Source organism: Podarcis muralis, chromosome 14, assembly GCF_964188315.1.
Source record: "Podarcis muralis chromosome 14, rPodMur119.hap1.1, whole genome shotgun sequence".
In the NCBI taxonomy this organism is placed as follows: domain Eukaryota; kingdom Metazoa; phylum Chordata; class Lepidosauria; order Squamata; family Lacertidae; genus Podarcis; species Podarcis muralis.
Genome location: NC_135668.1, coordinates 54,747,235 through 54,771,689, shown reverse-complemented (window position 1 = coordinate 54,771,689; position 24,455 = coordinate 54,747,235). Strand labels below are relative to the sequence as shown.

Here is a 24,455-nt window from a genome sequence, read left to right as displayed (position 1 = left end):
TCTGTAATCTGAAGCGTATGTAACCTGAGGTATCACTGTAGTAGTAGTAGTAGTAGTAATTTGCTGTAACCCTGCCCTGAGGCCTTAGGGAGAAAGATGGGTAATAAATTCTAATACAGTGGTACCTCTGGATGCGAACGGGATCCGTTCCAGAGCCCCATTCGCATCCAGATCAGAACGCAACCCGTGTCTGCGGGTTGCAATTCGCCGCTTCTGCGCATGACGTCATTTTCAGCGTCTGCGCATGTGCGAGTGGCGAAACCTGGAAGTAACACATTCCATTACTTCCGGGTCGCAGCTGAGCGTAACCTGAAAACGCTCAATCTGAACCGACTTTAACTTGGGGTATGACTGTAATAATTAGAGGAGAAGATGCAGCCCCCAAGTCCGCACCCCAAAGACCAACACCCCAGGCAAAGGCATCTAAAAAACAAAGTACAAACTTTATTTTGTTTCTTTACAAAGGCACAAGCCTCATTTTTCCCACTTTCTTAACAAAATATAATAGCATCTCAATGAACACGAAGACCCGAAAACTGTAAAAAAAGAGAAAAAAAGAACAAAAACAAAACAGAAAAACCATGTAAAAAAATGAAAGAACTGAGGAACAGCTGCGGCTGGGGAGGAACCTACCAAATACCAACAGCCCTAAACAACACTGGCCTAGGCCTCTAGCCAAATTGGGGGAAGCTGGGTGGGGGGGAACGGGGAAGGACGCAACAAAAAGCAACGATCACAGAACACGCACGCCCTCATGACCCAGTCGGACCCACGGAACAGATTAAGTGCTTCGAAAAAAAGGAGGAAAGAAGCCACGGGGGGTGGGGGGTGGGGAGCCAAAAGTGGCCAACGTGGCAGGCTGCGGCCCACCCCAGAAACGGCGCCATCTTTGAAAAGGGACACCCCCCACCCAGACTGCAGCTAAGGCCAAAAACCTGAACTGGCCCCCTGAGAACGGAGGGAAGCCTGCCGTCCCGTGATGCAGGAGGGGACTGCAGGCAGGGGCCCCCGGGGTGGCAGCGTGGGCACCGGCCCTGCTATGGGCAGACCTTCCGTCGCCCCCTGGGTCCTTTTGCCTCCCCTGGGGGTGATGCCAAGGAACCAAGCCCCGGGCAGAGCTCGTGAGGAGTCCGTCCTTGAGGGGCCCTTGCAAGGCCAACTAGCAGGGAGGAAACAGGAGGCCCAGAGAAGTCTATCGCAGAGATTTGGGAGGGGGGATGACTGGGGAGGCAAGGCAACCCAGCAGGGCCTAGGAGGGTGCCGGGAGATGGGGGGCACCCGCCACTCTGCGTGGCCGCAGGCAATTTATATGAACGTTCCCCCCTGAGTATTTGGGGCTCCGATCTGGCCCACACGGTCGCACGCAGGCCAGGCACTCTGAAAACCCCCGTGCTGCTGAACTCTCCCCTCCGCCCCCCTTCCCGTTGGCTTTGAAGAGGGCAAGGATTCGGCCCCTGCAGGTTCTAACGCTCCCGTTTACAGTATCGAAAGGTCATAAAAGAGACCCGAATTCCATGGTATTTTGTAAAAAAATTCAGCGCAAGTTTCTCCATAGTCCCCTCACCCACACCCTGCCCGCCTGCCCGCCCCCCGCGGCCAGGTGGGGGTCAGGGCATCTCGGCCTTGCTGTGCTCCATGGAGTCGCTGTCGTCCGCCTCGGAGTCGGAGGCCGTGTCCGAGTTGGAGGGCTCCAGGCCGGTCCGCGCAGGGGTCACGATGACGGCACGACGGCGCTCTTCCTCCTCCTCCTCCTCCAGCAGCCGCTTCTCCTGTGTCCCCTCAATGTGCTGGATTGCCTGATTTTTTTTGGGGGGGGGGGAGACACCAGTGTGAGACAGCAAGCTGGCCCCCCTGAAGCCCCCCAACACACACCCAAGACTCTGTCTGCGGAAAAGAAGCTCCCAGGAGCTGCCTAAGATCAGAGAGCCCCCAGGAAGAGTCCTTGGCTATGTCCACCGGCAGACTGAGGGTCCCGCAGGGTCTAACCAGTTCAGGGGCCCTGCAAGGTCTCAGACGCAGGTGGGAGGGTTGCAGAGGGACCTTCCCCAACCCCTTCGTATCCCAGAGCCTTTGAGCTGCCTGGGACTGGTCAGAATTAGGTCCAAGGAAGGCTCAGTGGTTAGAGCACCTGCTTTGCATGCAGAAGGTCCTGGATTCCGTTTCTGGGGATTCAGCCCCAGGGAAAGGGGGCGTCCCCCCTCTTCTCCCTTCCCCTGACCCCAAAGGGATCTCCAGGAGAGCCCGTTGAGCAGCAAAACTTCAAAAGCGCCACAGGGTCTAAGATTTTGCGGACCTCAGACCCCTTCCACAGAAGCTTTCTGCTATGAAAAAGGAGCCACGAGACCCTGTGGCATTTTCTAAGCGGAGTGCGTCTCAAAAATAGCAGACAAACGCACACCCAAAATTGCACACGGATGAGACACCTCCATCTCCCGCCAGGCTCAGAGGTTCTCTATAGAGGGCTGCCCCCCCAACTGCTCTAGAAGGATCCAGCATCTCTTTCCTCGCCTGGCACTGAGGAAAAGGTGGATGGGCGGGGTAGAAATAATGAATTATTATTATATTATGGGGCCTTGTCACACAGCAACTAACAACACTCGTCCAGGGAAACAGGACACAGAGGTGCAAAATTTGTGGGGGCTTCTGTCTTCCAGGGCAGGTGCAGGACACCTCAAAGTCAGAGTGAACCCTCAGCACCTGGAGTGATTGGCTGTTGTCTCCAGGATATGGCTTGGCTCACTCACTCGAGCCATGCAGCGTTTCTGCAGCCCAATGCCAAGCTAGGCCATTGGCCCATCCCCACGGGCCCAGGGGATCTCTCCCTGCCCTCCCTAGGGATGCCGCTGGGGATCTGAAATTGGGACCTCCTGCGTCCAAATCCAACGCTCCCCTGCCCCCCCCTCCCCTCACAGACACGGGTCTCCCCGTCTCACCTGAACGATGGTATCCAGATTCTGCCTGGATGTGGAGATAGTGTTGATCACGGAGGACGGGCCCATGGTTACCACGGTGACGTGGTGAGAGGGTGGCAGCGGCGCAGGCACGATCACAGTCGGGTGGTGGGTGGGGGCTGGGGGGCCGTGTGCCGACAAGAGCTGCGGGGGGAGAGAAAAAGAGACCGGCCGTGTCACCAGGGGCCGCCTCTAAGAAGGTCCTGCAGTCAGAGGCAGAATGGCTGAGCCTGGAGCAGATAAGACCTCACGGCAGGGAGTTGGCTCTGGCCTAGAGAGGCAGCCATGAGCCACTCCTGGCAGGGGGGTGGTCTCCCTTTGTCCAGGGGGACTCAGGCCCCATATGGCCACATCTGGAGGGGAGAGCGGAGGCTGCAGCCTTGACCTCCCACATCCCCCCCCCCCCAAGCACAAAGGCAGCAGCATGGGCTGGGCTTTGTTGAAGGCAGGTGGCCTACGCTGGCCCCCCCCCCACGCTCCCCCTGCAGCTTGAACTCGTGGAGCAATGGCTTGGAAGAGGCAGACCCCAGGGGTGAAAGTGAAAGGTGGGAGAAGGACTACATGACTTCAGCCCCCCCCCCTGCAGTGGAAGCCCAGAGTCAGTACAGGGTACGCCGCCCCCATCCTCCAGGAAGGACCTGGGGACAGCAAGGCCCCCCGTCACCTCCAAGAAGATGTAGCAAGTGGGCAACCGAGGCAGGCAGGCATAAGAAGGGCATATTGCATCAGGGCATTGGCCCACCTAGAGTCCATCATTCTGTTTTGACAGCAGGCGCCCACTTGGGGAAGCTCATGAGCAGAATATGAGCAGCAGACCCGTCTCCCACCCTGTGGTTTCGCCCCACCGTCAAGAGCGGCAAAAGGCAGCTGAGATTTCCTAGCACCACAGAAGCACTGCAGAAGCGGCAGCCAGGCCTGCAGGGGCTGGGGCTGGGCCACGGAGGGGAGGGCACTTCCCGCAAGACCCCTGCCCCCCAATTCCAGCCGGAGCTGCAAGGGAAAGCCTCTTGCCAAACGCTCGGCAGCTACGGATGCGTGGAGCGGCAGTGGCTTGCCGGGGATGGAGCCCCCGAGACTCCTGCCTGCCCAGGTGTGCAAGGACCCTCCCCGGGGGGAAGGAAGCATTGCTGCAGCAGCCAGGCCCACCAGGCCCCCAGGTGAGTGCTGAGCCCTCCTTTGGGAGGCGCCGTCCAACTCCCTTGGATTTCAGCCCCCGCGAGTCTCCCGGGGGACTCTGGGGGGCTGGGGCAAGAGCGCTGCCCCCCCAGCTGCATCCCAAGGGGGCTGGGTGGGAGGCAAGCCGCGCACTCACCTGGGGGCGGCCTTGCTGCTGGTGCTCAGGTGTCTCCTGGCGCAGGAGCCTCACCTGTTCCTGCTGCTGCTGCTGGAGCTGAACCTGCTGCGCAATCACCTTCAGCTTCTCGGGGTACATGTGGGCCTCTAAGGAGCGCACCTGCCAGGGGACCAGGAGAAGAAGGCCCTGTCATGGGCTGGGAGGGCACGGCAACACCCCACAAAGGCCACAGAGAGGGCCAGGCACTCAGTGTGCCAGTCGGGTGCACAATGGGCACATCCTGTTCTGAGCCCCATTCGCAAGGGAAACCAAATTCCTTGGCCAAACCTGCTACTCTTTTCTCTCTGTTCCTCCAGAAACATTCTGGGGCCTTCACTGGTTTGACAACACCCTGAAGGATGCGGCCCCGGGAGGTTGCTCCTCCTGACTGTGGGGCCAGAGAAGTGGTCCAAGCAATCTCCCCTCCCAGCCAAGCCCACAGAGACCCCACGGCCCAGGCGATGCCCCCATCCTCTCACCTGCTCCTCCAGCATCAGGCGGACAGAGCGCTCCTTGTCCAGCTGTTGGCGCAGCTCAATCATCTCCCGGCGGAGGTCCTCGGCCTTCTCGTCCTCCCAGATGTCTGGGGACCCGATCCCCTCGTCTTTGTCCTCCGCCCTCCGCCGCTTTGGGGAGGAGCCGCTGAACTCCTGGCCAAGCAAATGCAGCGTGAGAATCAGGGCCGGGGAGAGAGAGAAGGCCTGCCCTCCACTTCCTCCTCTAATGCAGCCAAGCGGCGACCAAGAGGGCACGGCTCAGCCACGCAAAGCGAGCCACAGGCTTGTGGCAGCTCCAGGGAGAAAAGGAGCACATGCAGAGGCCCCCCACCCTCTGTGCATAGAGGAGCAACTCCCCCCCCCCCCAAGTCTGGAATGTTATATGCGCTCTCTCTCTCTCTCTCTCTCTCTCTCTCACACACACACACACACACACACACACACACACACACACACGAGGGAGCAGCCTCAGCAAATACCTGGATGAACCTCTTGAGCTGGGCGTTCTGCTGCAGCAAACGTGTCTTCTCCTGTTCCAAAGAGAAGATGTACTCTGCTGTCTGCTGGAGAATCGCTGCCTGGGGAGGGGCAATTGGAAGGTGAGGGGGTGCAGAGTCAAACATAAAATCCAGCACGTATTATCATCATTACCATCATCAAAATGCAAAATAGAAGTGCAAAATAAAGAGTTAAAACATTCATACCCTCCTCCCACCAACACATTTGTCTGGCACCTAAAGGTGTATGATGAAGGCGCCAGGCGAACCTCTCTAAGGAAAGGATTCCACAAATGTGGAGTCACCACAGAAAAGGCCCTGTTCTCATGTTGCCTCCCTACAGACCTCCTGTGGAGGAGGCACGCCAAGAAGGGCCTCAGAAGATGATCTCAGGGTCTAGGTAGCTTCACATGGAAAGAGGCAGTTCTTGAGGTATTGCAGTCCTGAGCCACTGAAGGATTTCTAGGTCAAAACCAGCACTTGGAATTGGACGCCGAAATTAATTGGCAGTAAATGCAGTTGGGCCAGGATTGGTGTAAGATGCTCAAACCGCCGTGCTCCAGTGAGCAACCTGGCTGCCGAATTCTGCATCAGCTGAAGCTTACAATCAATCTCCAGAGGCAGCTCCATGTAGAACGCCTGGCAGTAACCCAACCTAGAGCCCTGGTCCCAAACAAGCCCTTTTCCAGCTCAAGGGAAGGAACAGACTAAACTGGGTCCCCACAGAGAAGATGAGGAAGATGCAGCTCTTCCACAAGCAGGCAGACCACTTATGAAAAGGGGTTGGGGGGGGCGCAGGCAGAGAGAGCTGGCCAGAGACATGGTGCCCCTTGTGCCCTCCTTCAGGTCAGCTGGGAAAGCAAATCGTGCTGCTCCTTCTCCTAAGCAGCCTTGGGCTTCCTGGGGTGACTCCCGAGTGTCTCTCTGTGGGGCTGTTGGTTCTCCTCCTGCCTTTGCTCCAAGGAGCAGAAAAGGCAGCACAGAGGGTCTCTTCTCCCTCCACCCCAATTTTACCCTCATAACAGCTCCGGGAGGAAGCTCAGGCTGAGAGTTGGTGACTGGCCGACCTGGAGGTGGGCTTTAAAAAAGACAGTGTTCGGACCTTTCCGCATAGGGGACTCTTGCCATCCCCTTGGTGATATTGACGGCCCTTTTTTGAACCTTTTCCAACTCTACAATATCCCTTTTGAGGAGAGCTGGCCTGAACTGTACACAGTATTCCAAATGCAGCCCCGTCATTTGAACGATGGCATTTTGGTAGTGGCAGTTTTCCTTTCTATTCCTTTCCTAAAGATCCCTAGCATGGAATTTGCCTTTTTCACAGCTGCAGATCACTGGGTCAACATCATCTTTGAGCCAGCTGCCACAACCATCAGTTCAGACCCCAGGAGCATCTATGTGAAATTAAATTATTTTTTGCCCAAACGTGCATCGCTTTGCCTTTGTTTATACACTGAACTGCATTTGTGATTTTACCACCTCTTCGCTCTCCTTTCGAAGCTCTTCTCTTCCTGGTTCAACCACCCTCAACAATTTAGTGCCATTGGCAGACTTGGCGACCTCAATGATCACATCGAGCACTAGGTTGTTTATGAACAAATTAAGAAGTCCCCATACCAATCCTTGGGGGACTCCACTTTCTACCTCTCTCCATTGGGAGAACTGCCCATTGATTCCTCCTCTTATCACGCGGCAGCTAGATTTAGTACAGTGGGCGCTCAGGTTGTGAACGTGATCTGTGCGGGAGGCACGTGTGCAACCCACAGCTGAGCACGCGCAGGTTGCTATTCAGCGCTTTTTCCCAAAGTGCAATTTAGTGCTTCTGCGCATGCGCCAAAACCTGGAAGTAACCCGTTCTGGTGCTTCTGGGTTTCGGTGTATCCGTAACCTGAAAACGTGCAACCTGAAGCATCTGTAACCCGAGCTATGACTGTACTAAGGTTAAACTCAAGTGGAATCCTAGGAGACAGGAGCCTCCAGCCAAGCTCCTTGCATCTGGTACACAGAAAATGCCAAGCCCAGCTGCTCCCCATCCCAACCCGTCTGCTGCCACTATCACCAGCATTGGGGGCGCGGGGGGGGGGGGTCATAACTGGCACAGCACAGAAGTCTCCAGCAAGGACTAGCAGGCAGGGCTTGGTGCGCCTGACCCTTACCTTGCTGAGCTTCTCCCCATCCGTGTGTGGGATGAGGGTCTTCAGCGACTGGAACCCTGCGTTGATGCTTTGCATGCGGCGCCGCTCATTGCTGTTGGCGATCTCCCTGCGTATCCGCCGCTCCTGGTCCCTTTGCGTCTCTGGGGTCAGCGGGATGTTGGCCAGGCTGCGGGGGAGACGAGCAGCTTTAAGGGAGGCTCAGTCCCTCTGTGGCCCTGCAGCCCTGGAGAACGGCTGCCCGCCAGCGGGCCCCAGGGCTGGGGGATGCCGTGGCTGCCCAGAGGGTCTTGGGCTAAAGCACAGCCAACAGCCAGGGATGGGGGAAGTCAGGACACACCGTTGCAAAGAGGACAAAGGGTCTGATTTGGCACAGAGTGAGATCCCGCCTGCCCGCCCAAACAACACACAATTTGACTGAAATGCCCGGTTGGGTCCTGTCCTGAGAAATGAGCAGGGGCTCATTTTCTTTTAATGCCTTTAAATGAAACGTCAACACCGCGTTGGCCTCTAAAGCAGATCCCTGCAGCCTGGGAACTCAAGTGCTCCCATGGAGAGATGGGGACCCATCCTGTCCCAGGCAGGTTCTCGCCTTAGAGGGCTCAGGCTGGCAGGCTAACTCCACCTTGAATGGCACAAACTGTCCCAAAGCCTCAGAACCATTGCCTGGAGGTAGCTGGGAGGAGGAAAAGGATGCGACCTGTCTGGCTGCGGCCAACAAGCGATGCATGATCCCCCCTGGATGGAGAGCTGATCCAGGGATGTGCTGGGCCTCAGGCCAATGAATATGCAGCAATGACTTTTTTAAATAAACAAAAAATCACTTTGGGGCATACCAAAGAGTTAAGATGGAAAAGTTTTTAAATATGCCCAACTATTCAATGCAAAGTCAACTCGCAGTTGCAGGACTGTCTCCCAGCACAAGACCATCACCAGGCGGGGATGGGGGGTGCGCTCCCAGTTTGGCAGGCAGCAAGAGAGATAGGCTAGAGACATACTGGGGGTGCTTTTTACACAATTGCTTTATTCCTTTCTTTGTGCATTGTGTGTAGACTGCAGATATCAATTTAAGGAGCCAACCTTCAAGGGGCTTTGGTCAAGCCGGTTCCCAGCACAGGGCCAAGAGCCTGAACAAGCTGTTTGACGTAAGTCCATCCCGCAAGGCGCTGGTCTTTTAGACCTCCACCAACTCCTTAGAAAAACTCTCCTGTCTCCGGACTGAGATCTTGGACCCGGCATAAGTTCTCTCTGCTGGCGCTAAGAGAAGCCAAAGGCGGAATGTGCAACTGGCCGCTACCTGGGAGCACCACCTGGACGCACAGAGGAATCCCACCACCACCATTTGTGGTGGGTTCAAATCCCGCGGTCCCTGGGCTCCAGCTGGCACCTGAAAGCCACCGTTTGCTAATGCATAAAAGACAGGGGGGCAGGTAAGCCAGGTGTATGTGGCGGGAAAAGAGTCGGGGGGGGCGGCCAGACGGGCAGCGACCAGGGCCAAAATTTGGAGCGGAATCACACACCCCCCCCCCAACTAGCGCTGGACCCTCTGCCCCGACCAGCCCGCCCTGCCCCGCGCTCTGGCCGCAGGAGCGCAGCCGAGCTCTCCGGGGTACCAGCGGGAAGTGGGGCTGCCCCACTGAGCAGCCCCCTGCTGCACGGGCAGGGGGTCCCCCGCCGGAGCCCTCCCGTCCATGGGCGCCCCGGGAGCAGAGCGGCAAGAGCGTGGCGAAGGGTCCCGGGCTCCCTTTGTCTGGCTGCAGCCGCTCGGCTCCCTTCCCGCTACCCCGGGCGGCGTCAGGGCTCCGTCGGGCACAAAGGCGCCCGCCGGGCGAGGAGCGCGGCGGCCCCACGCGGAAGACGCGGCCCTGCAAACGAGCAGGCCAGGCCTTCCCCGCGCGGCCTCCTCTGCGGCCGCGGCCCGAGCCACGTGCGCGGCTGGCCGGGAGCGCCCGGGCGCCTTTGTGCGGAGCGGCGGCGGCAGCGTGGCCCGGCCGAGCGCAGCACTACATGTCCCGGCAGCCCGCGGCGGAAAGGCCCGCCCCTTCGGAGGCTGCACAGTCACCGCCAGGCTAGGCCCGGCCGCCGCCGCCGGAGTCTCCACGCGGCCGGGCGGCGGCACCAGCGCCCCGGGGAGCCCCGACGGGGCGGCCGCCCAGCCCCGAAAGCCCCCCGCCCCAGGGGGAGGCCGGCCGGGCCGCCTGGGCGGGCGGCGCGTCGAGGGGAAGGCGAGGGAGCCGCGGCGGCATGGCTGCCTTGTGCCCTCCTCCCTCCCTCGCCCGCCCAGCTGCACGCCTTCGCCCTCGCCGCGCCCGCCCGTCCGCCCGCTCGCCCTCCCGGCCCGGCAGCCCCTCGCCGCCGCGATCCCTCGGCGGGGCTGGGGCCGGGCGAGCAGCCAGGCAGGCGCAGCGAGCGCAGCAGGTCGGCGGCGGCGGCAGCATGGCCGGGGCGCCCGCTCTGCCTGCAAACAGACCCACGTGCTCCCGCCAGCGGCCCTCCCGCCGCTCCGGGGGGCGACCGGGCGCGTCCCCAGGGAGAGGGAGACCCCACCGCCCTCCCCGCGCAGCCCCGGCCCGGAGCGCACGAGGGTCCCGGGCAGCGGAGGCTCCCCCGCTCGGCCGGCCCGTCGCTCGGTGCCGCTCTCTCTCTTCCCCCCCCCGGCCCGGCCCTGCGCGGCTGCCCGTTTCCCGGGCTCGGTGGGGCGCACACCCACCTGCACAGCCCGCCGATCACCTCCTTCTCGGATTTCCTGAAGTGCTGCAGCGACGGCACCTTCTGCGCGGGCACCATGAAGTACTCCATGCCCGGCCGGGGCGCGCGGGAGGCGGAGGGAGGGAGCGGCGCCCGCGGGGATCGGGGCCGGGGAGGCGGCGAGGGGGCTGCGTGGGCGCGCGGGCGCGTGTGGGTGCGCGGCGGAGGCGGCGGCGTGTGCGTGTCCGTCCCCCGCCCGGCGGCGCCGCTCCTCCTCGGCTCGCTCGCTCCTCCGTGCGGCTCCGGCTCCTCTGTGCGCGTCTCCTCAAGGCGGGAAACAGCTGGTGCGAGCGCAGCGCTCCCTCCCCGCCGGCGCCGCCTCCGCCAGCCACCGGCCCATGTAAACAAAGGACTATTTGCCGCGGCCCCCGCGCCCCGCCGCCGCCCCCCCGGGCGCCCCGGCCCGCGCGCGCCCCGCCCGCCGCCCCCGCGGCCCCCGCGCCTCGCCTGGCCCCGCGCCCGCCCGCCCTGCTGCCCGCCCGGCCCGCGGCTGCCTGCGCCACTACGGGGTGATGCGGCCCATCAGCTGACGGCTTGGCACGGAGCAGCCCAGCAGGAGCGCACGGGCGGGCGAGGCAGCCACCCCCGAACTTCCATGGGGAAGCCACCCGCGTGGCCTTCGGGCGGCAGTCGCCGCGGGCTCGGACACCCCCCCCCCCGCCAAGCGAGGGCTCTGCCCCGAGGAGCTTCCCATCTGCGCTCTGGTTGCAAAGGGAACGGAGCGAGCGGGAGAGGCGCGCCGCGAGGCTCCATCGCAGCAGCCTTTCCTGGAGGAAAACGGCTCCGTTGCTCGCCAGTAAACACCCGCAGGAGCCCAGCCTTGCCCAGAGGAAGATCCTGGCACTGGCAGAGGCTCTTCTGGGGAACCTCTGGCCCTTCTGGACCAGGATCTGCACAGCGCACACGGCAGGCAAAGCCTCCTGGATGGGGGCCAGCAGGGACAGGCACCCTCTGTCCAGCGGGGGCCTGGGGCATTTAATTGTGGCTTTCATGCCAACTGCAGTTGGAATGCAGGGGTATTTATTTATTACTGATATTAACATCATGCCCACTCTGAGGCTGCCTAGATTTACAAAGGCCCTACATCCATGCTGGCGATAAAAACCTTAAAATTAGGCAAGGAAGATGATTTCTCCAGTGGGTGACACGGATGACTCAAGGTTGACCAGTGGTGCAGCAAAAAGGCTGCCAGCACATTTGCAAAGTTAAGCAGAGTCCAGTATTGTTTCTGAAGAGCCAAGGGGCCCAGTACCCCAAGGAGGGGTAAAAATGCAATAATAATACATTAGGAGTCCCCAGCAACTTGCAGCCCCTTCAGGACACGCAAAGCCCACATCCTGAGATGGACTTTCCCCTTCCCTAACAGTTGGGCCGGCCCTTTCCCCACCAGCTCTTCTCCAGCTGCCTCCTCATCTTACCTGACTGGTTCCCTGCCCCTTTGCAGCTGGTGCCCCTTCTACTTTCAAAAGGGTGGGGAGGAGCCTGTGCTGTGCAGGTGTGTGTGCCATTTCTCCCCTCCCCCCCCCCCGGCAGCAGGTGCTGGTCAAGGCCCCTCTCCCCACTGAGGCCCTGGGGGGCCACCGGAAGGGCAGGCCAGAGGCCTGGCTCAAGTCTCCTTGGTCTGTGCAGGGCCTGAGCAGAAGAGTGTTGGTGGCACCCTGAAGCCTGGCTGGGTCTGCAAGACGGAGTTGTTCTTGGGGAGCGGGTCGGCTCCGATGCACTTAGAGCCCAGCCCAACTATTGTACTTTAGCACCTGGCTGCCAGAGCATCCTTTATCTGACCAACAACTTGTCTTCTGGGAGGACAACCTTTTCTAACTCTGCCTCCCCCAGCTTGGTGCTCTTCAGATGTTCTGGCTCAGAATTCCCATCGGCACCAGGTGGGGGGGAAGTGGTTCTGAGCAGTGACCCTCTCCTCCATAAATGCACAGGCACACACTATCCTGCCTGGGGAAAAGGCAGGCAGGAACTCGCCCGCTGGACGGGCAGTGCCAGGGACCCCTGGTTCTGAGCAGCAGATTTTGGAGAAGTGGTATTTTCTGCCTTACATCCTCTTGCGTTTTGTGGGGGGAGGGTTTCAACAGAGCAGCAGCAGCAGCAACCCAGAGCAGGATAGGACCTTTGGGGCCTTTTGGGGTGGGGTGACAAATGTCTGCTCCCCAGACGACAAGCACATCATTTGCCTCTGGCTGGTCTGGTCTAGAGCTCCTTCCAGCACCCTTTTAACCCTACTGTGGAGAGAACTCAGCAGTGGTGGCGGCTGTGAGCTACTCCCGCCCCCCTCTCCCAGCTGGCAGGCGGCCACGCTCCACTCCGCCCTCGCCACTCACTCACCTTGGCAAGGGACTTCCCCAACCAGCTCTAAGGGTCTAACTGAGCTTGTCTGCCAATGCCTCGTCCCCAAAACAAGCCAGTGCCAAGGAAGAGCCAGCTTCCGCCAAGCCTGGAGACTGGTTCACTTCTCCTGCTGCAGCCGCTCTCTGCTGAGAACTCTCCTGCATAGCTGGGGCTGGTTCTCTCCCCTGCCGTGGCCCTGAGACAGCTCACCCCAGGGCAGCACTTGGGGTCCCCCTTCTGTTCCGCAACGGACGTGGCTCCAACTGCCAGGGAACTCTCAAGGCCCGGCATTCCGCCACCCCTCTCGGTCCAGGCCCAAGCCCCTGCCGCAGGGTGAAGGAAGAGAGACTCTCCCCATGCTCTGGCCAGTGACCAGAGGCAGCAGCCACACCTCGAAAGCCTCTGCGCCAAGGCTGCAGGTGCCCCTCTTGCCACCTCTCGGCTGCTGTGCCCGGCATCTCTCTTCAATTTGCCCCTCTCCCTTTCAGCCCGCAGGAGAGAAGGGTGGCAGAGGGGAGGTGCCCGTTGATTCCTTTTCCCAGTGTGGCCAGCTCCCCCAGGAGGAAGGAGGCTGCCCTCAGCCATGCATGCATTGGTTCTACCCAGGCTAGACAGCTGCAACGCATTCTGTGTGGGGCTGCCTTTGAAAATCGCTCAGGATCATTATACCTCAAGAACCGCCTCTCCCCACATAAGCCAATCCGGACCCTGAGCTCATCCTCTGAGGCCCTTCTTCATGTGTCTCCTCCACAAGAGAACCAGAAGGTGGCAACACGAGAGCAGGGCCTTTTCTGCAGTGGCTCCCAGTCTGTGGAATGCTCTCCCCAGGAAGGCTTGCCTGGTGCCTTCATTTAGGTGACAGGCAAAAACATTCCTCTTCAACCAGGCCTCTGGCTGATTGATATTCTACAGGCTTTTAAATGTGTTTGTGGAAGGGGGGGGTATTGGTTTGTTGCTTTTGTTTTAACTTTTTATTTGTGCTTTTACTTTGTATTTTTATCTTGTGACCTGCCCTTAGATCTTAGGATGAAGGGTGGTATGTCAGTCTAATAAATAAAATAGAAATAAAATATAATGACCTGGAAATGCCAGTGGTGTGGAATGTTGCTGTTTCTGCGCTGACTGAGGGTCAGGTGATCAGAGCAGATAACACCAGTGCTGAACCAGTGCTGTGCTTGGAGATGTATGCGTTTCCAGTTCAATGTCCTGGTTTTGTCCTTTAACCAGCTTGTGACCATGTCACTTGAAGGACCAGTTGAAGGTTGCTCATTGGCTGCCTTTAAGGTTAGTTTGGTTGATGGACAGGAGGGCAGGGCCTTTTCGCTCATGGCACCTCCCTTACTTAACTCCCTCCCTAGGGAAGCCCACTGAGCTCCAGTATTCAAAGCAGCCTCCAAATCTCGCCAGTTTCGAATGGATTTTATTGGTTCTAGTTAGTCATGCTGCAATTTTGTCGATTTCACTGGTTGAATTATTGCATTTGAATGTGCTGCTGCTTTTGTGTATCTTTTGAATGTAAGTATTTCATCATCATCATCGTCGTTTATTATTTCTACCCCGCCCATCTGACTGGGTTTCCCCGGCCACTCTGGGTGGCTTTCAACAGAACATTAAAAACACAATAAAATTTCAAACATTAAAAACTTCCTTAAACAGGGCTCCCTTTAGATGTCTTCTAAAAGTTGGATAGTTGTTTATTTCCTTGACATCTGTTGGGAGGGCGTTCCACAGGGCAGGCGCCACTACCGAGAAGGCCTTCTGCCTGGTTCCCTGTAACTTCACTTCTGGCAGGGAGGGAACTGCCAGAAGGCCCTTGGCGCTGGACCTCATTGTCCAGGTAGAACGATGGGGGTGGAGACGCTCCTTCAGGTATACTGGACTGAGGCCATTTAGGGCTTTCAAGGCCAGCACCAACACTTTGAATTGTGCTCGGAAACTTACTGGGAGCCAATGTCAGTCTTTCAGGACTGGTGTTATGTGGTCTTGGCGGCCGCTCCCAGTCCCCAGTCTAGCTTCCGGATTCTGGATTACTTGTAGTTTCTGGGTCACCTTCAAAGGTAGCTCCACATAGAGCGCATGGCAGTACAAGTGGGAGATAACCAGAGCATGCACCACTCTGGCGCATGGCAGTACAAGGGCAGAGAGGGTCTCATCCTGCATACCAGATGGAGCTGGTAAACAGCTGCCCTGGACACAGAACTGACCTGACCTCCATGGACAGCTGTGAGTCCAAAATGACCCCCAGACTGCGCACCTGGTCCTTCAGGGGCACAGTTACCCCATTCAGGACCTGGGAGTCCCCCACACCAGCCCGCCCCCTGTCCCCCAAAAAGAATACTTCTGTCTTGTCATAATACAGTATTGTAGTGTGTCTCGTGTGTGTCTTTTCAACAGTTCACCCCCTTGGCTGATCCTGGTCTAGAGAGGTAGCGTCCAAATATTTAAGAGAAAGAAAGCTGGGCGGCCTAGAGAAACGGGGGTCCGTCCCTGCTTCTTCTTGCCGTGACTTCACTTGCTTAGTTTCTCGAGGGCCCCCCCTTCCGTTTCTTGTCTTGCCGTCCCCCAGAGCCGTTGGAGGTGGAGGCGGTTTCCAAAAGCCACCAAAGAAATCGGATGTGGATGACAGTCTGTGTCGCAAGAAGGGCAGGGGAGGCTGCGGGAGGGGAGGAGGTGCGCGCAGGCCGAGCAGAGCCCCAGGAACGGTCCTTCTGAGCTCCAGCTGCGGCTCTTTCTGCGCAGAGTTTTGTGGCACCCGAAAGCTCACCCCTTTTGTGGCCTCGAAGGTGCCACGGGGCGCTGCCCCTTCTGCGGCTGCAGCCTCGAGGCTCCTGCCCAAACTCTCCCAACCAGGCGGGCAGAAGGCGGCTGCCACGCCAGGCGCTGCCTTTGCGCTCTCGTCTTGTTGGTTTCAGTTTCCTGCTCTGCAGCTGACGCGCAGGAGCTGCCTGACCCCAGCTGCAAGGGAGAGAGAGCGAGAGAGAGAGCCGAGGGGAATTGTCTAGTAGTCTAGTCAGGCTTGCTTGCCTCCACCCTGCAGCCCCGCTTTATGCAAAGAAGCAGCGACAGCGGCTGCAGCACCCTCGAAGCAGCGCCCTCCATCCACCAGGCGCCAGGACCTGGTGCCCAATAAAATAAGAACTCCTTGGGGGGCATTGATTGTTCTCTTCCCCCACCCCAGTCTCTGCGCTCTGAGTCTTTCCGACTTCGCTGTGGTTCACTTTTCTTGGGATGAGATGATCCCAGCGGCTCCCGACTGTTTCTCTTGCTGCCATCAACAAAACCATGCTTGGCTGCAGTTCCCTGCGTGGAGAGCCACCGCCACGGACCGCCTGCCCTCTCGGCTGCTCCGGCCGCTGCCAGGGATGCTTTTGTGCAGGGCTCAGCACCGAGAGGGGAAGAAGGAAGGGACAGGCCCGCAAGGCTCCTGCTGCCCTCTGCCAAGGCCTGGGCCAGCCAGCCCAACACTCGCGGAGGCGCGGGTGCAAGTGCCACGAGGGAGCCGGTCCCTCGGCTGCCCTTGCGGAGCTCGCAGCTGCTGCAATGAGAGCACAAGGTGCTGGAGGAAGCTGCACGCCTGCCGAGAGGGGCTGGATCAGTGCAAGAGCCTGCTCAGTTGCCCACAAAGCGGCACAGAAAGGAGACTGCACTTGCCCCTTTAGCCTCCCGCTGCAAGGCGAGAGCCGTCTTCAAACGTCCGAAAGGCTGCTTCTCACATGCAAGAGGGAGCAAGCTTTCTTTCTTCTTCTCTGGAGGGCAGGACTCGAACCCATGGCTTCAAGATGTGGGGGACTCTCCCACCTTGGAGGTTTTTAAGCAGAGGTTGGATGGTCACCTGCCATGGATGCTTTAGTGCATTGCAGGAGGTGGGACTAGGTGACTCTTATTAATAAATAATAATATTTTTTTATTTATACCCCGCCCTTCCCGGTTCAGAAAACCGGGCTCAGGGCGGCTAACAACAAATTTAAAACACTTAATTGATGCAACAAAGAACAGCATTAAATACAGTATAAAACGTGAATAAAGAGTATTTACAAGAGCTTTACAATTCTATGATCCTAAGATGGCCAGATGTTCTCCCCATCTTGGTTCCTAACTGGGACAACGCTGCCTCTGCAGTTAGGACACCCACTTCAGAAAAGTTCTCAAGGTGCCTGTCATTGAATACAGGTGGAGGGATCCGTGCCCCAAACATTCCGTCACACTCCAATGTGACCAAGGAACGGCGTGGGCGGGGCTATGTAGATGAAGGGGCGGGGCTCTGTAGATAGGTAGCTTGGTTCTCGGTGGCTGAGATCCCGAGGGTCCTGGCGGGGCGGCTTCGTGGGGCGTCCGCTCAGTGAAACGCGTCGCTCTTGCACGACCCGCAGAGCGAGGGACTCTTCTCGTGGGGCTCTCAGTTTCTTGGCCTTTTCACCACCAGAACGACTGCCTGCAGGTGGGATTGTGGCCAAAGGATGGAGGGCTGCCCTTTCGACCGGGTTGAGAGAGAGGGGGGCGCAGCTAAAAGCCCCTGCTGAGGGGGCAGCACAGGAAAACCCTCCAGTTTGGGGGGAGCCAACTGCCGCTGGCCCCATGCAACCCCCTTGGCTGGGTGCATCGCTGAGGAGGGGGGGAAGAGGGAGCAGCCCGTCCGCCTCTCTCTCCCGGAGGCACGAGGGATGGAGGACGTGCATAGGGGGGCAAAAGAGGCCACGTTCTCCACCTGCCATTTTCGGCTCGCTCTTGGGCGAGGCCATCTGCCTCTCGATCTCCCACATCGGCCAGGATGTGAGCAAAGGAACAGAAATGCTTAACTAAGTGACCAATTGCGAAAAATTTGCCAAGGGAGGCGAGCAGGAGCCTTGGCTTCCCCCTAGTGGTCCGAAGTGTGCACTGCAGCCTCTCAAAGCAGGCAAGGAGGAGCATCTGGTAATTCCAGATGTAAGGAAGTTTTGTTTTTTAAGGGTTGGTGTTTTATTGTGTTTTTATATCTGTTGGAAGCCGCCCAGAGTGGCAGGGCCACCGAGTCAGATGGGCGGGGTACAAATCACATCATCATCCTAATTATCCAAGGTAATGCACAGAGGATGAGGACGGCCACGCACCTCCCTCCTTCCAGATCAGTCCTACTCCAGATCCCACTGACTCAAGCATGAAGCTCACGGGGTGATTCTGGGCAGCTGGCCCAACCTCACAGGGTTGTCGCAGGGATTAAACAGGGTAGCCTGACCCTGCATGGCAGAAAGGCCCAAGTACACATGAGATGAGGCAGGCAGGTTAGGAAGCCGTTTATTGCCTGTCCGTCCTATTTCTGCTGCTCTCCGATTTGCATCCTCCCTTTCTGCCCAAATGGTGCCGCAGGCAGCTAACGATGATGGTACAAATATAATAACAAAATGCAATAGATCAAGGGTGTCAGGACTGCACAGAATAAATGAGAATACCCACAGGTATGAAGTTTACGACATGTAATGCCTTAAGAGAGAATATTATGAAAATGATATACAGGTGGTACATGACACCAGTCAAGCTTGCAAAAATCTATCATTTGCCCGATAATAAATGTTGGAAATGTAAAGAAACTGAAGGTACATTCTTTCACCTTTGGTGGACGTGCCCAAGGATTAAGGCTTTCTGGGAGATGATATATAATGAAATGAAAAAGGTATTTAAATATACCTTTCTGAAGAAACCAGAGGCCTTTCTCCTGGGCATGGTCGGCCAATTGAGAAGAGTCGGTGGAAGAAGATTGGAAAAAATTTAAAGACTATTTACAAAAATACTGCAAACTTAATGAATGTTAGAATGATGTTGGATTGAAGTTAAGTGGTTTTTAGCAGTAATGTTAAAAAGACGTGCAAAAATGGATTGTTAACAGGTGATAATTTAAAGTTATAATATATTAAGACTAAAGATTAGGATAAAAATAAAGAGGGAAAGGATTTGCTGAACCAACTAATTGAACTGGATACAAAAAAGGGAGGTGTGAGGAGGTCCGGGGAACAGGCAAATGAAAGATAGGATACGGAAAGATTGAATTGTTTTTAACTCTTTTTATTTTGTATTTTTTCTTTTTGTAATATTTTGAAAACCTTAATAAAAATTATATATATATATATAAAACAGAATAAATGAGAATACTCTTACAAAAAAAGGAGCAAGCAGAGAGGGAAGCCCACTGAGAAGAGAGTGGACCGTTTTATTGTTTTATTGTTTTTTAAACGCTAATGAACTCTGTTTTTTTAAGTAGATGTAAAATGGCCCGTGGAATCCACCCACCCTTTCTTCTGCATGGGCAATTGGTTGTGGAAGGGCTTGTTCCTGAGCGAGAGACTGGAGAAGGGGTCAGTCGGCCCCCTGGCTCCCTGCCCGGGGAAGGCTGGGGAACTCCATGGATCGATTGGTGGGTATTTGGGGACTTTTGCTTTGATTGATTCATTGCACTTTATTTTTCATTGATACGCCATTTGCCATCCCAGAGGCCTTTGGACCAAAAAGCCAAACATAAATAAACCCGGACAGAACACTTCCTCTGCCTAAAAGCCAGGCAGGGGGCCAGGAGCGCTCAGTCTCTGGAGGGAGATTGGAGGAGCTTCGTGCTGAACAATCTCCCCATACAGCTGCTGGGGTGAGGCAGCTGTACTCAGGCGTCATATTTTAAGGGCCACCAATGAAGTCCCCTTGCAGATGGAGGGGTCCTCCTTCAATCCCTTGTGATGGCACAGAGCCGGTTGCAGCGGGCAGTTTTTAGCATTATCATCATCATCTCCTGAGCATCTTCTGCCAGGGATCCTTTTTGGCCATGGGGGGGGCGTGCCTAGTTCCTGTGCCCACACACAGAGGATGACCTCCGGGGGGCATATTTGGAGGGTCTTATCATGCACACAGGGCATTGTCCTGGGAGGCAAGGGAGCACTGAAACATCAGGGAGAAAGCTGGCAGGAAAGCACACAATCCTGTTTCCTCCTTAGCCTCCAAGGAGCTGTGGAAAGCTCTGTGTATCCCCTAGGTGGGTGGTATGCCCCCAGCAGCGTCTCCCATACACAGTGGCATAGCATGGGTTTCCAAGGCCCAGAGCACCGCCCACTGATAGGCTGGAACGAAGGGGCAGTAGCTCAGCCATCTACCAGAGTGGCAGCCATGGTGCCCTGTGAGCTTCAAGCATGGCGGAGAGCAGGACAGGGAATTGGTCCAGAGTGAGACTCTTTCTAAAAGCCCATGCAGAGGGTCCCGAGCAACAAGGCATCACCCAAATCTGCCCCTCAGTCCACCCACACAAACATTGGGAGATTTGTTTGTGAGGGGGGAAGACGCACTACTACTGTCTTTTATATTTTCTTTTGAAATTTTGCACCCTTGAGTTTTGCGCCCAGGGCAACTGCCCCGTGGCCCTGCCCAAGTTATGCCACTGCCCATAGAGGTGGTTCTGGCTATGGCATAAGAAGCCCTAAACAACAAATGCTTCCGGGCTTCATTTATTATTGTTCTTGTTGTTCATTTAGATGGGATTCAAGGCAGGAACTCCCACATGTGGATGGAGGGTGGCGTGTCCTTCCTTTGAGGCCTGAGGAGGTGTTGGAGGCAACAGGAGAGATTCAACATTTTAAATAAGAAAGGAAGGAGAATAAGAGAGGGAAGCAGCCGGAGGAGGAAGAGGATGTGGATGCCAAGGGAGGAGGGGTGGGAAACGGGGGCAACTGCAGGGGGGGAGAAGAGAAAGTCTGAATGACGCGTGAAAGGAGAAGAAATTATGGAAGATAAGGAAACATAAAAAACTGGTGGAAGAGAAGAGATGGGAGGGGCAACTATAAACTTAGCCTTCCCCCCCCGGAGCTTCTGCATGCGCAAGTTCTGCCGAAAAGGCCACTTAGCTTGAGAGAAACTGAGTTGTGGGACTCCCTGCCACAAGGGAAAAGGCTGCAGCAAAGCACTTAGCAATTGCTAGATTTGTGTCAATAGAAAAAGGTACCTGAAGCTGCCTGCTGACAATATTAAATTCCACTTCTGTTTTGGCCTGGCTCCATTCCTGAACGGCCATTTTTGTGACGCGTGGGGGGGGGGGCCCTCCAAAATCTTCCATTCTCTCAAGGCGGGTAGAAAGCTGGAGGTTTAAGCTCTTTGGGGGAGGCCCTTCTCTTGGTCGCTCCACCCTCACTGGTACGCTTGATGGGGACGCAGGAGACGGCTTTCTTGGCGGCAGCTGCTCCTAGACAACTTTGGAACTCCCTGCCTGAAGAAGCCAGACTGGCTCCCTCCTTGTTGTCCTTCTGTCAGCAGGTGAAGACCTTGTCCTGAAAGGCTTTAGGGAAGTGGCTGCTTTTAATGAAAGGGCAGAGTATAAGTACAGGATACAACCACCACTGCTTTGCTCTATTAGTTATGCACTTGCCGTGCGTTGGCAGATAGCACTGATAGCATTTTGATGGGGTGGCACTCTTGTGCCAGGCAGGGGGTGGGTGCCAAGCACCCGGCCTCCTGTCCCTTCCCCCACTTTTAATTAGTATAAAACCCACAGGGAAGTCTGTAGCAGAGATGAGCTCCTTGCAGAAAGCAGAGCTTGGAGTCGGCTGACGGGGCAGCTGGGCATGTTGCATGGCACTGTGCTGGCATGACCTTTGCCATTGCCCACCACTTAAATTTCCCAGGGGAATCTGACTTCGCTGTGGCATGGGCCTGTGCCCAAAGTGCTTCCCAGTACCTAGCAGCAAAGAGACGGGTGCCAGGCAAGGGACCTGAAGGCCCCAGGGGCCACCCAGCTGGCGCTGCCAAGGCCCTGGCGTGGGCCCCGTGGCACAAATGCTGCTCAAGCCTGGAAAGCCCAGCGCAGCCACCTGGCTGGGGCTAAGGTGGTCTGGTCAGCTGCCCAGTGGGAGATGCCATGGTGAAGGCAGGCAAGCGACACAAGGCAGGGAGTCAGCAAGCTGGCTGTGTCCTCCTTGGCCAGCCTGCAACCCACTAGGGGCAGCCCAGGTGGCAGCTTGGAGGTCAGAGCCAGCTGCTGCTCTGGGCGTCTTCCTCCACAGACAGGTGGCTGGGGAGGGGGGGGTCCTCCTCCATCCTACACAGATCAGCTGGGCTTTGCCCAGTGATGAGGAAAGCCCCCTCCCCTGCCAATGCTGCCATCCTCCCCACTTGAGACGGTGCCAAGCCACCCTGGATTTGGGCAAGGTGCCCAGTCAACCCCAGAAGGTCCTCCTGCCTCCCTATGGCAAGGATGTGGGGGGGGGGTCATCACTGGGAGAGCAAAGAGAAAGAGCCATTTGTTTCAGCTTTCCCCAAAGTGGAGAGCGGTGGTGGACACTCAGGGGCACTAAAGGACCCAGGGAGCTTTTTGCTTCATGTGCCCACTCCCATTCCCTGAAGGAGAAGCCCACCCAGAGATTCCTGGCCCTGGATCTCCCCAAATGGGCAGTCTCCTGGGGAGAGGGGGTGGGCCCCCACAGCAAGGACCAGAATTGGGCGAGAGCAACCATTGGCACATCCTCGAGAGAGGGACTCGGGTAGCTGGCCGTTGCCCCTTCCTGCCTGGGCCGTTTGTGCCTTTCGCAAAAGCTTTGATCCTCCTCTCCTAGCTGAATGAATAGTCCTGCAGGATGAGTGGGCCAATGGCCCTTCTAGGCCTATGCGCTGTTTTCATTGTGGCAAAGCGGCAGCTGCCCCAAAAGGAACCTTGAAAGCAGGACCCCCGTGACTCCCAGCGACTTGGCATTCAGGGGGCATGATGGGCAGGGCAGCTAGGAGACTTTGAAAGCCCCCTTGCCTGTGAGTTTGGCTAGACCTCTTTTCAGGCCACCCCAGTTGGGGGCCATCATGGCCGTTTGTGGAACAGAATCCCAGTTATGCGTAAAAATAGTACTTCCTCTTGTTTGCTGCGCATCTTCCAATGCTCAGAGTTCTAGTATTATGAGGGAGAAGAATTTATCGCTCTCCATTCCATGCACAATTGGTTACACCCCCCGCCATCCCTCATACTTGCCTTTTCTCTAAAAAGCCCCAAATGTTGGGACCTTTCCCTGTCAGGGAGTTGATCACTTTTGTTTGAGCCTTTTCCAACTCTACAGCATCCCTTTCAAGGGACGCATCCAGAACTGCGCACAGGGCTCCGACTGCAGCCCCACCAGAGGTTTGTTTAACCGCACGGTGATTCCTGAGGTTTTATTTTCAGTTCCTTTCCTAATGATCCCTAGCATGGAATTTGCCTTTTCCTGCAGGAGTTAAAATCTTTATCAAGCCATCTGCTGTGGCCCCAAATTCTCTCATTCCTGGTTAATCACTGCCAGTTCAGACTCCAGAAGCATAGATGTGAAATTTAGTTATTTTTGTCTTGGCATTTGCCATTTCACCTCCATTCACTCAGTTTGGAGAGGTCACTTTTTGATTTCACCACCCCGAACAATTTTGTATCATCGGCAAAATTAGGCCCTTCACTGCTCACCCCGAAGTCCATTTCATCTGCCAACAGGTCAAAAAGCCCAGAGGCAGCGTGGCCCAGGAGTTAAAGCCTTGGGTTGTGATCCAGGAGAGATCAGGTCTACTGACTGCTGTTTTGCTTCCTTATCTTGGCTGGAGACTCCTTTTGCTGACTGGAGAGACCCGCGGGGAGAGACCCCCCAATGAGCGGGACAGTGGAGTAAATCCGCACCCCAGATTTTTTTCCTTATCCCCCGGGTTCAGATCCTTGGCTCAGCTATGAAGCTCCCTGGGCGACCCTGGGGCCAGTCGCTGCCTCTCAGCCTAGCCTACCTCACAGGGCTGTTGTGAGGATAAATCAAGGAGGCCAGAAAAGAGGGGCGCATTAATGTAGTCAGCATTACAAGGTCCGCAAACAGATCCCCTTGGGACATCTCTCCACCCACAAAACTGCCCCTTTATTTCTCTCCTCTGCTTCCGTTTCTTAACCAGCTCAGGATCCCCAAGAGGACATTTTTCTGGGTTGCCAAATAAATCTCCGTCCCAGGCCTGCTGCTCAGCTGGTCTTGGAGGGGGTGTCCTTGGCTCAACCCCCAAGGGGAGAAACAAGCCGCTGGGCAACAGCAGCTGCTGCCTCCGCCGCACCGATTGCCCTTGGGTTGCCATGGGGAAGCTCCGCGGCAGATCAGACTAAGTCCCCCCCCCCCCCCGCCCCGCCAAGAGGCCTTGGGAAGGACGGGACCTCCTCCGCTCCCCTCCCCGCTTTTGCCTCCGGGAGGGCGGCCGGCCGGGCGTTTCCTCTTGGTCAGATTTCAAGAATGCGCCCCCTCCACCCGCTCCTGTCCCTGCGCTTCCTCGCTCTGGGCGGGGCGTGCGCTCCCTTCCCCGGCCCCGCTCCCCAGCATCCTGCCTCCGGAAGGAGCTGCTGCTGCCCCCGCAAGGCCGGCCACATGTGCCAAGGAGGCTGCTGCCGCTGCTGCCAGCGCCGCGCAGTGCCCCCTCCCTCCGGCGGGGGGGGGGGCGGGGAGGCTGAGCAGCGCCAGCCTGACAGCCTCCCTGGAAGACAGAGAAGCAGGCGGCGGCGGGGGTCTTCCAGGGTTCAAGCCCCCGTGCGCCCTGGCAGCCTCTGGGGCTGCAGAGCCCCGCTGCGCCGGCGCCCCCAAGCACTGGCCCTATCTATGGGGCAGAGATTATGCGCAGGGGACACCCGGCTTCTAGAAGCCAGGGGGCAAGCAGCTGGAAGGCTGGCTCGCCTCCGGGGCCCCGAGAGTCGCCTCTCTCTGACCCAGCTGCTCCGTCCGGTTTCCCCTTCGCCCAGCACCTGGCCGTCAGCAAGGTAGAGTGCCTCTGGCCACGGGAGGCTTCTCAGCGGAGCCATCGTGGGAATATTGGAGGGCGGGGAGGGGAGACGGGCCAGCGCTGCCTCTCCCTCCCTAGCAATCGGCCGCACGACGGGGCCGGCGAGGGTCCGCCTTGGTTTTGCGCATCCCACTGCGGCCGCGATCCCATCTCGGAAGCTCCTCAGGCCGCCGGCGCCTTTGAAACCT

At 57.3% G+C, this 24,455-nt stretch overlaps 2 protein-coding genes across 5 annotated transcripts in view; one reads left to right on the top strand and one right to left on the bottom strand.

The window, feature by feature from the left end:
- Positions 1–424: 424 nt before the first annotated feature.
- TFAP4 (transcription factor AP-4) lies at positions 425–10,541 on the bottom strand. Of its 4 annotated transcripts, none has more exons than XM_028705997.2 (7): positions 10,142–10,540; positions 7,435–7,600; positions 5,261–5,359; positions 4,764–4,934; positions 4,264–4,404; positions 2,934–3,095; positions 425–1,796 (listed from the first exon to the last, which is right to left on the bottom strand). In XM_028705997.2, exons 1-7 carry the CDS (start codon positions 10,228–10,230, stop codon positions 1,608–1,610), a joined length of 1,017 nt encoding a protein of 338 aa, XP_028561830.2. In that variant the 5' UTR covers positions 10,231–10,540; the 3' UTR covers positions 425–1,607. The 4 variants fall into 4 exon arrangements, with proteins under 4 accessions (XP_028561830.2, XP_077774884.1, XP_077774886.1 ...); XM_077918758.1 differs by having other exon boundaries at positions 4,318–4,404; XM_077918760.1 differs by lacking the exon at positions 10,142–10,540 and adding an exon at positions 8,512–8,619.
- Positions 10,542–23,944: 13,403 nt separating this feature from the next.
- GLIS2 (GLIS family zinc finger 2) overlaps positions 23,945–24,455 on the top strand; it is a 29,532-nt gene continuing 29,021 nt past the window's right edge. Inside the window, exon 1 of the mRNA XM_028706547.2 lies at positions 23,945–24,244. The gene's annotated coding sequence lies outside the window, so the exon portion shown is untranslated. The remainder of the gene's footprint in view (positions 24,245–24,455) is intronic.

What these genes read in the sequence shown, in the direction of transcription:
- TFAP4 (XM_028705997.2), bottom strand. Translation starts at nt 10,230, where the DNA reads ATGGAGTACTTCATGGTGCCCGCGCAGAAGGTGCCGTCGCTGCAGCAC. An exon ending in ATGGGGAGAAGCTCAGCAAG is followed by an intron (nt 5,360 to 7,434) that starts GTAAGGGTCAGG and finishes GCCCCTCCCCAG; the next exon opens with GCAGCGATTCTCCAGCAGAC. An exon ending in GCCTGATGCTGGAGGAGCAG is followed by an intron (nt 4,405 to 4,763) that starts GTGAGAGGATGG and finishes GTCCCCTGGCAG; the next exon opens with GTGCGCTCCTTAGAGGCCCA.